This window comes from Leptodactylus fuscus, chromosome 2 (genome assembly GCF_031893055.1).
Source record: "Leptodactylus fuscus isolate aLepFus1 chromosome 2, aLepFus1.hap2, whole genome shotgun sequence".
Lineage (NCBI taxonomy): Eukaryota > Metazoa > Chordata > Amphibia > Anura > Leptodactylidae > Leptodactylus > Leptodactylus fuscus.
In genome coordinates, this window is record NC_134266.1 from 175212696 (window position 1) to 175227351 (window position 14656).

The 14656-nt window shown below is 44.0% G+C and overlaps 1 protein-coding gene across 1 annotated transcript in view; it reads left to right on the forward strand.

The window, feature by feature from the left end:
• Positions 1-5501: 5501 nt before the first annotated feature.
• Positions 5502-14656, forward strand: part of REV1 (REV1 DNA directed polymerase) — a 55228-nt gene continuing 46073 nt past the window's right edge. Inside the window, exons 1-3 of the mRNA XM_075265165.1 lie at positions 5502-5700; positions 12392-12458; positions 12554-12683. Of these exons, the coding sequence (XP_075121266.1) occupies positions 12402-12458; positions 12554-12683 (187 nt within the window). The 5' untranslated portion in view covers positions 5502-5700; positions 12392-12401. The remainder of the gene's footprint in view (positions 5701-12391; positions 12459-12553; positions 12684-14656) is intronic.

Below are 14656 nucleotides of genomic sequence, written 5' to 3' on the forward strand. Positions count from 1 at the left end.
AATGTACAAATACATGAAGGGACAGCACAAAGAACTTTCTAAGGATCTTTTTACTCTAAGGCTAGTGACAGTGACAAGAGGACATCCTCTATGTCTGGAGGAGAGAAGGTTTCACCAGAAACATAGAAGGGGATTCTTTACAGTAAGAACAGCGAGGCTCTGGAACTCTCTGCCCCAGGAAGTGGTGATGGTGGATTCATTCAGCCGATTACTTCTGCCCAGGGCCGCCATCAGGATTTTTTGGGCCCCATACAGCCTAAGTGTCTGCCCCCCCCCCCGCCATTTTAAAACTACTTTATTTTGCATCATACCAATTATGTATTAAATTTACCTTTATTTAGCAGCATTACAAGGCTTAATCAGATTCTATTCGCAGGTAAAATCTGCTACGTGTGACAGCGCCTATAGAGAGCCAACACAACACCATCTATAAGAGTCCTCTTAATAAATCCTCAGGGCTTTTTCACATTGTGTTTTTGGCCTCTCTTGCCGGGATATGTTGGTAACCAGTCAGAATCAGCTGTCAACTTATCCCTGCACGAAGAACTGGCCATTAAAAAACAAGGGGGGCCTACAGTTCTCCGTGCAGGGATAAGTGGGGAGCTGATTGTGACTGGTTACCAACGTATCCCGGCAAGGGAGGCCAAAAACGCAATGTGAACACTCCTTTAAAGTGAAAGTCCCACCCCCAAACAAGCTGCTATGCTAGTAACATAGCAGCCTACATCATTATTAATACAAAGCACGCATACCTTTGGAGGTATTGTGTGCTTTGTAGTTCTCCAGCTAAAAACTTAGGAGACACATGTCAATCCATATGAATAGCTTGTCAGCTCCTGCTTCTACTGTGACCCCCAATGTGATTGGAATATTCCTGGTCACATTGACAGGAGTAACAATCACACAGCTAGCCCAAGGACTCATCTATATCTTAGGCGTCCCTTCATAGCCCATTCAGATGTGACAGAATTCTGCACCAGAATAACAGCCAATTTCTACTTGCCTCAACTCCCCTAGGCAGTAGAGGACAGCTGGGTTAAAGTCCCTTCTCTAAATATGTCTTACACAGAACAGGACATGCCAAAACAACACAGAAGAGGAGCCAGCAAACCGAGGTCAAACCAAAGAGGCAAAACAGTACCAAATCACAATCCAAAAGAGTAATCAAAAAGCCAAGAAGCAGAGGTCAGTAAATACAAAACAAGAGCAAGGACAAAGCAAGGTCAGATACAATATCCAGCAAACATTTGTGGCTACTTAAACAGGACCTTTCATCAGACTGGGGCACAGCAGTTCTATATACTGCTGGAAAGCCGACAGTGCACTGAATTCAGCGCACTATCGGCTTTCCAGATCTGTGCCCGGTGTAAAGCACTATCGGTGCCGGTACTGTAAGGGCTTTACAGTCAGAAGGGTGTTTCTGACACTTAGCCACGGACGCCCTTCTGCCCAGCAGCGCCAATCGCGCTGTGCTCTAAGACTGGGGAGGAACGCCCCCTCCCCTCCTGATAATACTTGTCTATGGATGAGCACTGTGAGGAGGGGAGGGGGCGTTCCTCCCTGCTCACACTCTACAGCGCAGAGCAGAAGGGCGTCCCTGGCTAAGTGTCAGAAACGCCCTTCTGACTGTAAAGCGCTACGGTACCGGGACCGATAGCGCTTTACACGGGGCACAGATCGGGAAAGCCGATAGTGCGCTGAATTCAGCGCACTGTCGGCTTTCCAGCAGTATATAGAACTGCCTGTGCCCAAATCAGTGAAAGGTCCTCTTTAATGAAGCCCAGAACCCGTCTCAGGCTTGATTGGCAGATAAGCTTTCAAACATAACACAAACACCACTAGGGGAGCATTCACAGGAGGAAAATGGCGCTGAATTTGGTGTGGAATCCATGACAGATTCAGAGCTGAAAAAAAAGCCTCCCATTGACTTCAATGGGTTCCTTTTTCTGCAAAGCAACCCAGTGAAGTCAATGGGAAACTTTTTTTCAGCGCTGAATCTAACGCAGATTCCACACCAAATTCACCGGTATTTTCCTCTGTGTGAATGCACCCTAACAGTAACAACACAATGACAAGAGACCAGGAGCAGGTAATCATAAGCAGACAGGCCTCCTGCACTGTACAATGCAGCAAGAGAATGGTGCAGGAGTTCGAACGTGTGAGGACGGAACGAGTATAATTTTTTTTTTTTATTATGCTATGTTTTTTCTCTTTCAGGTTACAATGATCCATTGGATTATGTTGGATTCCATCGATGATCATCATTTTTGTTTTATTTTTTTTATTCTTTAATAACATGGTCAATGATTTGTCTATTTCAATAAAAACAAATTTCTTTCATGTCTCTAGTTTTTATAAATACTTTCTTACCCCTTAGTAATGGTGACTGATAGACGGCATCCATTACTAAGGTGTGGCTTAGCATTAGTGGTGAATATTCTAGCACTAACACTACAATTATTACCCCACTACCTAACGCTGAGAAGAATTGCTTATCATCCAATACCCGGCTGTTTAAAAGAGACTGCTGAGGATTGGGGCAGTCGCAGGCTGGAATTATTAGGGTCAGTGCACACTGAATTTTTTGGTGCTTATTTTGACGCTAAATCCGCCTCAAAATCAGCCTCCAAAAAAAGCCTCCCCATAGAACTCAAAATGAGCACCAAAAAACTCAGTGTGCACTGACCCTTAGGCTGGAAAAGGCCAAAAACAACAGGCTGGTATTATGGCTGAGAAGGGCCAAAAACCATGCCCTTTCCACCCTTGTAATGTCAGGATACTGCTTGTTATATCTGTCTGGCTCAAAAATATTGGGGGAACCTATGTTGCTTCATAATTAGAAAAAAAATGACATAGGGTCCCCCAATTTTTCATAACCAGCCAGATATAACAAGCAGCAGCAGCCTGACATTACAAGGGTGGTAAGGGCCATGGTTTTTGGCCCTTCCCAGCCTTAGAATACCAGCCTGCGACCACCCCAATCCCCCGCAGTTTCTTTAGACAGCTGGGTATTGGACAATACCCAGCTCTTCCCAGCACCCCTGATGGTGTTGGGTACCGGGGTAATAATTGGAGGGTTACTGCTAGAATATTCACCAGCTAACACTAAGCCACACCTTAGTAATGGATGCTGTCTATCAGACAGTCGCCATTTCTAAGGGGGTAAGAAAGTATATAAAAAAAAAAAAACAAGAGACATGAGAGAAATTTTTTTTACTGAAATAAAAACGCCCTCAGGCAACCCTCGTTGACCATTTTATTTTAAAAAAACCCCAAAAAACGATGATCATTGATGGAGTCCAACGAATCCGATGTAATCCAAGCAATCCATCATAACCTGAAAGATAAAAAAAAACCTGTATGACGGAGAGATTGCCGCTGTTGTGAACGTAGGATAAGGCTATGGCTACACTACTACTTCTGTCGTGCAACCTGTGTCGCTTTGGGACTCTTTCACATCTTTGGTTGCATGACGGAAGTTATAATGTAGCCATAGCCTAATGCTAGGTTCACAACAGCGGCAAGCTCTCCGTCATACAGGTCCACCATGGCACCAGAATGACGGAGAGGTGGGCTGTCAAAATGGCGGTTACACACAGACAGTGGCAGACCTCATTAACATAATGAGGTCTGCCAGGTGTCAGCCATTTTCAAAGTGACAGGCATATAAGTCCTGAGTGGTTTCTGCAACTTGGATATTGTTATGCTGGAGCTCTAGAAAAGGGCACCAGCATAACAATAGAGTGGGACATTATCTATGGGGTGGGTGGACTACAACTCCCAGCAGCTCCAGGGCATCTGGAGCTGCTGGGAGTTGTAGTAATTGAAAGATTTGGGGGCAAAATAGGGAACAATAAAAGCAGTTTTTTGGTGTTTGTAAAATTGGCACTTACCTTCTCACTGCAGGTCTGGCCTCCGCTGCAAGAATCCAGCCGCCGCGCTCAGCGTCAGGACATCAATGACGCATGAGGAAAAGAGCTGCAACTGGATTGGCCAATCCGTTACTAGGATACAGGGGGCGGGCCCAATTTCCGGGACATTCTCCCGCCGCTGCGCTATGCCGGCAGCCGGCCATTTTTATGTAGCGCTACGTAGGCACGGTCACCTAACCTCCTCTGACCTGGGCAGTGGGCACTGTCTACAGGGGAGGGGCCCGATTGAAATGTCAGGGCCCCGATCGGTCCCCTAACGGTTAACCATCCCAATCCAGCCCGTGGACTGCTGCGGGCGCCAGGGGGCCGGCACACGGTGGCAGGCTAAAACCGGGCCCCCCCAATTTTTCAATTTGGCCGGGCCCCTGACGCCAGTAGCAGTAGTACTGGCCTATCGGCGGCCCTGCTTCTGCCATAAGAAGTCCGGGGGCACTGTGTATTGGACAGCGGCAGGGGACACTGGAGCATCAGGGACAAGTATTTTATTTTTTTTTTACCTTACCCTGCCTCCTTGCAGAAAATTTAACATCCTGGAAATCCCTTGATTTGAGCCCCACATATGCGTGAATAGCCTTTAAAAAGGCTATTCAGGCACCGGTAATGTTATTTTAACCTCCCCCCCCCGTTTTAAAATAAAACCATGAAAACATATATGCTAATTATACTTATCGTGCACGGTGGTTGGTCATGCACGGTCCAAAGTCATCTTCTGGCATGCCTTCCTCTTTCGGCGACGCCCTCCGGTCCTGGCTCTTCCCCGGCTTCATCGTCCTTTTCTTCCGGCGGGATTGATTTAAATCCGGCACATGCGCAGTAGTGCTCCCTCTGCACGTGCCAATCAGCGACTTCAGCACAACTCCGTAAGAGACCAGTCTGAGCAGGTGAACCAGGAGGTGCAGGATGACACCGGAGCACGGGGACAGGTGAGTGTGCTTTTTTTTTTATCGCCCTTAAAGGGATTCTACCATTAAAAAAACTTTTCTTTCTAGGTAACACGTCGGAATAGCCTTTAGAATGGCTATTCGTCTCCTACCTTTGAAAGTGATCTCCGCTGCGCCGTTCGTTCGAAATACCGGTTTGTACCGGTATGCTAATTAGTTCTCTCGCAGCGATGGGGAGTTTTTTAATGGTAGAATCCCTTTAATGTTAAAAGAGTCGTCCATTTTTGCCTGGACAACCCCTTTAAAGCACATGGCTTTTTGCAAATTCCATTCATACAGTTGCACAAAAAAAAATTGCTGCGTGTGAATATAACCCTATAATTTATTATTTGGTAATAAATTCTTGTCTCTAGTACGAAGTGCCAGCCATAGGACAATAATGGGGAGGAAGGATATATTTCATGAAAGCTGAGTACATAGACCCCGCAGCCATTGTCCTGGTGTCGTGGCCATGGCCAGCTTCTGTAGTCACAGACAATACACATGGAGCATACACCGGGTACAGTACTGGTCCTGTGTCAAGTTCATGTTCATTTTGTCGCTTTTGTATAAAGTTTAGTGAAGAGACTGCCGAGTAGGAGGAGGTGCAGACAGAAGGCGGGAGAGACAGCAGCACGGGGAGGGGACAGACACACAGGAAGCGTTGCAGGGGGACACAGACCTCCCGGGACCGTTCGCTTGGAGACTGCCGGTGACAGCTGCGGTGGTGTTGGCGCTCGTACACGACACAGGCCACACAGTGCACAGAGACTGAGGCGCCGTCCGATAACACCGGCTGAGGAAAAGGGCTGTCATCCCGGGAATGCTGGGCTTAGCCTGGGAGAAAGGTGAGCGCTGCCCGTGCTATAGCCAGACTGGGGGCACAGGTGCTGCTATGTATAGTCGGGCTGTGTGCGAGCACCGTGAGGACATGTACACTGCGGGAGGTGGCCTGGGATGACCCGCAGTTAGTGTGGAGACTGAGACACCCCCGGCGGGCGTACACCCTCCATATAGCTCCTCCCCTGTAGCTGCTGCAGGGCTTCACCATAACAATGCCAAGTGTGGAGCTGTCACTGAGGCCATGGTGCAGGGGTTATACACAGGGGGCCTGGCTGTACATACATGTCCTTGTGAGGAGGAGGTGCCGGCTTCACTACCTGCTAGTGTGTTTGGATCAGGTGCTTCCATGCCATAGATCAGGGGCACGCTGCATTTTCTGCTCCGAGGACCACATTGTATTACTCTCAAGGACCTGATAAATGGAGAGGTGTTCCCATCTCAGACATTTATGGCATATTGACGTTATATGCAATGCATGCATGCTAGGTGGCTCTTCTATCTCTTAGATTCTGACAGGGCACAAGGATTTAATGAGCAAAATAGGGATACATAGCTTTTCAGAGATGTGCTCCGAATCCGCTGGACATTCAGGGGACCGGTATTGAGGTAGTCAAGATCTATAAGTACCTGGGTGCGCTCCTCAATAATAAGCTGGACTGGGCTGATTCACCTGGATGTGCAGCACAGAAAGGGTCACAGCAGGGGGCACTTAGCAATAGTGAATGGATCTACCAGCTAATGATGGCACTATACTCTTGTTTCAGAAAGATGGCATTGTGAACAGTGTTTTTCCCCAAGGCTGCAGTGGTACACCTTTGCTATAGATTAAGCCACTGGCAACCATTTTTCCGTGACATTTTGATAGGTATAAATTTGATTTAAAGTGTGCCGTTCAGTGATTGTAAGAATGTTGTTGTCCTATATGACTATCCTATAACGCAGTCAGGAACAAATTTAATTAAAGGGAGTCTATCATTGGGGATTTAGTTTTTTAACTTAGCACACATTGGAATAGCTTTTAGAAAGGTTATTCTAGTCCTACCGCTCTTTCTCCCCTGCTCAGAGCCATTTTTGAAATATATAGTTTTTGTCAAATATGTAAATGAAGCTTAGGGGGCCATACTCTGTCCTGCTGAAGACAGAGGCGACTACATACTCAGTGAAGAGGATGACGAGGAGTTAATTTGCATGAAGGGATGTGATCGAACAACCCAGGAGGTGGTATGACATGAGCAGGAGAGAAAGAGACGTAACAGCCAAAAAACTAGAATATCACCTCTAATGCTTTACTTGCCAGTGCGCCACTAGAGATTGCCACCTGAAGTAGCCTCGCTCTATTAAAAACATCAGGAAGAGCCCTATGCCAGGTAAATATTATTGGGGTAACAGTGTTTGCTGACCCTTGGACTAAGCCCAGACATAAATTTCTGTTGATCTGTCCACTGGAAAAGGATGCTGGTGAAATGAACCAGCGCATATTGGTTATCTACTGTCCTCTATACGTGCTCTTGCAGGTAAATGGTAGCAGAAAGAAGAACTAGCATGTTTTTTTTAATATTATTTAGTAGGGTGACTAATAATAAATTCCCTAAATAATGGAAACCAAATATCAACCATGATTTTGGTTCAGTTATTACAATATTTGCGAGGTTCTACCTGCAGTTTTGTTGACTGAACACAACTGGAACTGCAGTTATTATACTTTGGGTTCTCTTCAGTAAGTATAAGTGGATGCTTACAGGAGGTGTATTACTTGCCTCTTCTGGGCTCCTGGGTGACTCTATGCTATCTTCGGCTATTCTTACTGGCTTCAGGGACTTCTGAGGTCTGTGATATGGCCTCAGTGGGTCACGTGGTGTCATGCCATATAGATGCAAGTGTCATAACGCTGTGTGACCCATGTCACCATTGAGGCCCAGTTCATGGGCCTCAGTGGTCTCTGATGTCAGTCAGAAGACTCGAAGACATGATGGAGTCATACTGGAGCCCAGGAGAGGTGAATAATACTATATTATTTTTATTTGTTTTGAGCACCTCACCTGGGACTCAGCATATTTTAGTCTGGGATCTGAAGAGATGAGTGCATAAAAGCGCTTCCAGTTCAGTCTAAAGAAAACCGCCAGAGAAATCTCCCGAGGATTGCCCAACACATACTCCTACTGTAAAAGGGGCGTGACCCATACAATCGCTATTAATAGCAATTAGGATAAAATAGCTGATTAATTATAATCATCCAAACATGAGACAGCATACTGTTTAACGAGGACCTTTCATGTTCTCATGAAAGTATGGTTTTATATACCGCTAGAGAGCCGGTATGTGCCCTGGTGGAGGCGATGTCAGTGTCTTTAATTTTGGCACCGATATCTCCCCACTGTCAGAAGGGCATTCCTCTTAGCTCAGCATCATCGCTGTGAGGAACGCCCCATGACTGTACTCTAACAGAGGGGGCGCTCCTTACTGCTCAGCGATAATGCTGAACTTTGAGGAACGCCCTCCTGACAGTGGCGAGATATTGGTGGTGAAACTAATGTCAACGATATCTTCACAACTGGGGCACATACTGGGAAAGTTGACAGTGCGCTGAATTCAGCTTTTGGCATTCAGATTTCTAGCAATATATATAAATCACATTCATGAGGACATGAAAGTTCCTATTTAAGAATAGTTTGTGTAATTCCAGTCTAATTTACAAGGGCTTTTAACACTGACACGTTTATCCCTCATGCCACTGGCGACATGTTCTGGGAGTTACGTAAAAATTAATCAAAGCATTTTCCCATAAACACGGGATTGGTAGATAATTTTTTTTTTTTGCACTAGTGTCTTGGGAGGGGGGGGAATGTTAAAGTGATTAATAAGGGTCCCATCCGTTAAAATGTACAGAGGGTTTTAAATGCTGCAGCATCTCTCGCCTGTTACACAGAACATTGTTTTTTGGTTGTTTTTTTTAAAATTGACTTCTAAATGCTCTCTTGTTGTCTCAGGCAGTTTTGATATTTTCAAGGGTAATACTCCCTTTCAGTCAATTGTAATAGGATGGATTAGATACAGAATTCCATTGTAAAGGAACTATTAGACAGCACATTTACATCATTTATTGGGAACAAGTATTCCTGTCTAAGGGCTCCTTCACATGGAGTACACGCTCGTTGATTCTGAACGTGTAACACGTTCCGTATCAGCGGTGTTAAAACAGATCCCATTGCTTTCTATGGGAGCCGGGATACGTGCACTCCCCATAGAAATGAATGGGCTGCTTTTTTCTCTATAGCTTTCAATGTGATACGCGCGGATCACATTGAAGGCTGGGGCCCCACAGGACGTAAACGCCGCAATTTGCCCGCAGCGGAGAAGCTGCTGAAAAAAACGCAGCGTTGTACAGTGCAGGCAAAGTGGATGGGATTCATGCGAATCCCATCCCCACTTTGCGGAAAAGATCACAGCGCGGACACCGTTGCGGCTTTGCAAATCGCTGCATGTCAATTATATCTACGGAAACGCTGGCCACTTTCCCATAGATATAATGTTAAGAGAAAGTCCGCAGAGGAAAACTCTGTGAACTTTCTCTTAAAAGCGCTGCAGAAAGAACCACAATGCGTTCACGCAGCGGTTCTTTCCGCAGCGCTTTAGCGCTGCAATTACGGCCCGTGGGGCCTTAGCCTTAATGTGCCACTCTAAAGACTACTTGCTGCCAATAAATGCAGTTGTATGGGGGAGCAATTTTTTCAATACTTCAACATTCACTTTGTATCGGCCAAACAAGTGATGTGCTTATAGTTGATTGGTGCTTGTTCTCATTGGACCTTTAAAGAGGACCTTTTATTTTTCATTCAATTTGTTAATAAGAGCTATTCCACTGATTTCAGTACAGTATAATTTTCTTACCCCACCATTCTTGAGATATAGGTTTTGTTAGCTTCAGCACCCAATATGTTAATTGTTCTCTATGTGTCAGGTGTGTGTTCTAAGACTTTCAGCCTAGGACTGTTCACCTGACCGTAGATAACCTAATTAGCATATTGTTTCAGGATTGATTGTTCAGGATCAGCGAGGGCTACAGAATAAATTGCAGTTGTGCTAGAATCCTTGGAGCAGGACCAATTAAGGCTGGGTTCACACTTCTGCTGTTGGGCGTTTGAGGATTCTGTCCTCCATTCTGCTTGAAAAATGCAGGACTTTTCTCTACGCATTTTTTGGGCAGAAACCTGATGGACCCCTTTATGGGATCCGTGGGTTTTCACGGGGAACCATTTTTTTAAGCAGATAGGGTTTTTGTTTCTTCGGGTCCCCAACTGGACCCAAATAACCAAGATCCACGCCTAGGTGTGAACCTATTGTAAATGATGTGAATAGTTGGTGGAGGTGGTGCAAGGTCCTCTTTTAATTCAAGAAGTTTTTATTGAATTTTTTCAAATTATACAGCAAAGGAAAACAATACAGAATTTGTATAAAGAGTATAAACCATAAAGATCTCTACAAAGAATATAATAATGAATATAACATGAATATAACAAATACAATTTTGGAAAAACCAATGAGGAGATTTACAAGAACATGTAAAAATCAATTATAGTGAGACATGTCCAAACAGTAGAAAATGACTGAACTAAAGGTCCTCTTTTAACTGATGCAAGATTAAGCTTGTTGTCTCAAAACTAGTGTATGTGTATACATATATATGTATATAGAGTATATTCACATGGAGTTTTGAAAGAGATTTAGCCAGAAAAGCGCCTGAAATCTGCCTCCCAATCCTTTGAATGAGAGGCAGTGGTAGATTTAGGCTGTGTTAATATGGAGAAATTTACTGTGGATTTTGCCCTGAATCCAGGACAGATTCCTCCTGGAATCCCCCTTCATTGTTTTCAATTAGAGGCAGAGATCGCAGCAGGATGTAGAAAAAAGACGTGTCCTGCTTGATCTTGCCGCGGATTCCCTTGCCACGCATTCATCTGAGCCTAATCGGCAGCGGGCTGCTGCAATCGAATGACAATGCCCTGCATCAGAATCCTGTCACTGCTAGACCGCAATGGAAAATGAAGAGGAATTCTTAGGGCTAGTTCACACGGGGTAAGAGGGGGCGGATTTTGGCACGGAATCCACCTCAAAATCCACCCCCTCACGATAGATGTCTATGTAGACCGCTAGCGATTATTTTTATTTTTTTTTCCATGGGCGTTTTGTTCCGCTCGCGGAAAAAAGAAGCGAGCTGCCCTATCTTGAGCGGACCTACTCGGGAGTTGGAAGCCGCGACTGTCGGAAGCCGTGACAGTCGCGGCTAGCCGAGTCAGGCACATTTTGGTCCTGATTCTGACGCGGCTTCCCGCGTCAAAATCAGGACCAAAATACGCGGTCGCTAGCCTGTGTGAACTAGGCTTTATTCTTTTTCTGCAGTGTGAACTCATACCCTTATTTCAGCTAGCAGAAAAACATTAACAGCATACATTTATGAATGATAAAAATTTAAATTTGGCCTAATAAGAGAGTCTGTTGGTATTTATCATATAAAATGCCTAATTTCTTTGCAAAATTTAACACTTGCTGCTCATTATTTATCTTAGGATAGGTCTTCAATATTTTTATGCTGGAAAATCCCTTTTGAGGCTGAAGCCCCACTTTGCAGAAACGCAGCTTTTTTGTTGCAGATTTTGCTGCGTTTTTTTTTTTTTAGCCAAATCTAGGAGTGACTACAAGAGCAATGGAAAATATATAGGAAGTTTTATACTTCTGCCATCTGCTCAATCCACTCCTAGGTTTGGCTAAAAAAAAACAAAAAACCACAGCAAAATCTATAGCACAATTCTATTTAGGCAATTGGTGCCAGTTTAAGCCAGGTTCACACAAGGTTTTTTTGGTCAGGATTTTGACGCGGAATCCACCTCCCATTGAAATCAGTGGGTTCCTTTTTCTGCGAGGGGTATGTTCCTGCTCGTGGAAAAAAGAAGCGACATGCCCTTTTTTTTGTGGCGGAATCCACCGCGTGAACACTCCCTCCCAACTAGACCCATTCATTTGGGCCTAATCTGGAGTGGAATGCTGCGACTGGATGGACTGACAGACACCTATCATAACAGACATTAATGGACACTAACTGATGTTAATGTGCCTGTATTTTTTAACTGATCCATTTAATGAATCAGCAAAAACAATGACACCCTAGTATCAGTTAGCGACCATTTATCTTTATAGTTTTTTTTTGTTTTTGTTTTTTTTTTAAATTTTGTTTTGTTTCTGCTTTCTGAGCATGTACAGAAAACAATGGACACAAAATAACGGACAGTAACTGATGGCTGAAGTCTGTTGCCCATAGACTTCAATGTTAAAAAGTAACGGACACTTGCCGTCGGTCAAGAATCTGTATTTTCAAATGGACACACAAGTCCTGCATGTAAAAATTTTTTGTCTGCTGGGTAAAGATGGACTTCTGACAGATTGGGTATGAATGGTCTCTAACGGACACAAGATAAAGACGGATTTGTGACAGTTCAGCTAGTGTTCGTTGTTAAAATCTTGTAACTGACAATAGCTATGAACAGTACTGATGGTCATCAACGTTAGTGTGAATGCCCCCATAGTATTTCAGATATTTCATGTTCAGTTGCGTTTATCAGGAATATAATTGTTCATGAAACTATAAACCTTTTTCAACCTTTTTTTTTTTTTTTTTTTTTTTTTTTTTTTTTAATTTGACAGGACCTGCACAATGCGTAGAGGAGGGTGGAGGAATCGTTCTGCCAGCAGTGATGGCTGGGGTGCTTGCGTATGTCTTTCTTCTTATATATATTCTATATTCTACTTCCTGTTGTTAGTAGGCACAAATAAGCCAGATTTATTTATATTTCCATTGTATTCTAGGGATACATGGCAGCTAAAGTACAGAAGTTAGATGAACAATTTCGATTAGATGCCCCACTGCAGCAACAGAAAGAGGGAACAACCACTAACATATTTAATGGAGTTTCAATTTATGTGAATGGTTATACAGGTATGTCCTAGTTACTGTTATGATTATTGTTTGCATTTCTTCCAGAAATACCTAATATAATTAAGTTGTGATATGTAAATAACTTACTATTTCTAAGGCCATTGCACTGATTCCTGAAGGTCCTGAGGTTATTTAAACGATCTCTAAACAAAGAATAAATAATTCCCTATATTGTACCTCACATAATCGCCTTCTTTTTCTTGCAGTTCTTTTGACATTATAATTTCAGATAAATTAAAATGGCAGTGGTATTCTTTAGGGCAGCAGCCATGTGTTCTCCTATTTCTAGTGCACATGAGTCTGGAAGTTTTACCATAATCCCCCAATTTGTAGAAGAGCTGAGACCTCTCCCTCTGTTGTAGGTTTGGGACAGGTAATGAGAACTTTTGCCGTGATGTCCCGCTTGTCACATTAGTCTTCCGTGGCAGAACAGGGACTGTACAGCTCCCTGCTTTATCACAGGCTTCAACTATATCGGTGAGCATACAGTTGTAATTGGAGCACTCCAATCCTAGTCATCAGACAGAGACTGGGGCTGGGGTCTCCTGTTACCATATGTGCCCTATGATTAAAGTGACCCTGCCCGTGTTTGAACCCACATTCTAGTGTTACACATTCTGTGCTGTATAGGTGTTGCATGCTCATACCCCCACCTTTTCGCTCTACTAACCCAGTCTAATGCAGGCTTATTAATACCTATGTGCAATAGTAACATGTAAGGCTATTAAGGGTAGATCTAGCTAAGTGTACATCCACACATCAGTATTCTTTGCTGGATTTTCTGCCGATGATTGTGCTGTAGTTCTATGGAAAAATCTGCAATGAATCTGAAGATTTGTCACTAAATTCACACTGTTTTTCCAACTGTGAAATGCGCTGTATAAATGTGTAGCACAAATTGACATGATTTAGGTTTCACACAACAAATTACGCTAGGTTCAAACTAGCGTTCGGGCAAATCCACCCAAGATTCTTCTTACATCAGCGGAGAGAAAAGTTCTGCAGGACTTCCATTATGTAATCGACAGAAACTTGCCATAGTCTCTGTGTTCTGCGGGTAACCACTTTTTCTTTTTAGGCAGACAGGCTTTTATGTACTGTATACCAAACCCAAAGCAATCTCAATACCAGATAAAGAACAAAGATACCCACAAAAACTCAAAGCACCAACTAAGTATCAATGTATAAATAACACAAAAAATTCTTTTGATTTTAAATCTAAATTTATTGTTACAAAAAATTTTTTAAATTGTAAAAAATATTGGTATCAGGAAAACACAAACACATAAAAACATTTAAAAACACCAGATGTCAAACAACAAGAGTGGAGGTCGCACTGGACTGAGCAGCTCCAGCAGGTGCATAATCTGCTAGAAAAAAAAAGCCTCACTAGTGGTGTAGGGGATGAGAACAGACACAATTAATGTGTATATAGAAGGGCCCTGTATTTTGTATATATAAATGTAAATAGGCTCCTATTGCCCACAATATCACTAGATCAGGGCACTTAATTGAAAAGTATCTGTAGCATTGCAAAGATCATACCCACATCACCACTTGTCACTCTAAATATAGGACCTGTCTTATTTTCGGGGGGTGCCTTATTACAACCGGCAGTCATGCCGGCACTTCCTTAGTGGAGCGTCAGCATGACTGCCGGTTGTAGGTAGTGTAGTGTAGGGGAGGGGGGAAGTTATCATACTTACCTTTCCCTTCTTCCTAGCAGCGCTGGTGCTGCTGTTCGTCCTGGAAGTGGTGAGCGGGGCTTAGCTAGGCTTCGGGGAGCGGGGCTTAGCTAGGCTTCAGGGGTGGGGCTTAGCAGGGCTTTGCAAGCTCCACTTCACTGACACAGCAGCCGTGCTCTGTGCTCCGTGTGCATAGGAAAGCCGGCTGCTGCCTCTTCTGTATAGCAGCTGCTGTCTCTGCCTCTGGAATGAGCTGGGAGAGCTCATCCTACAACAGCAGAGGCAGCA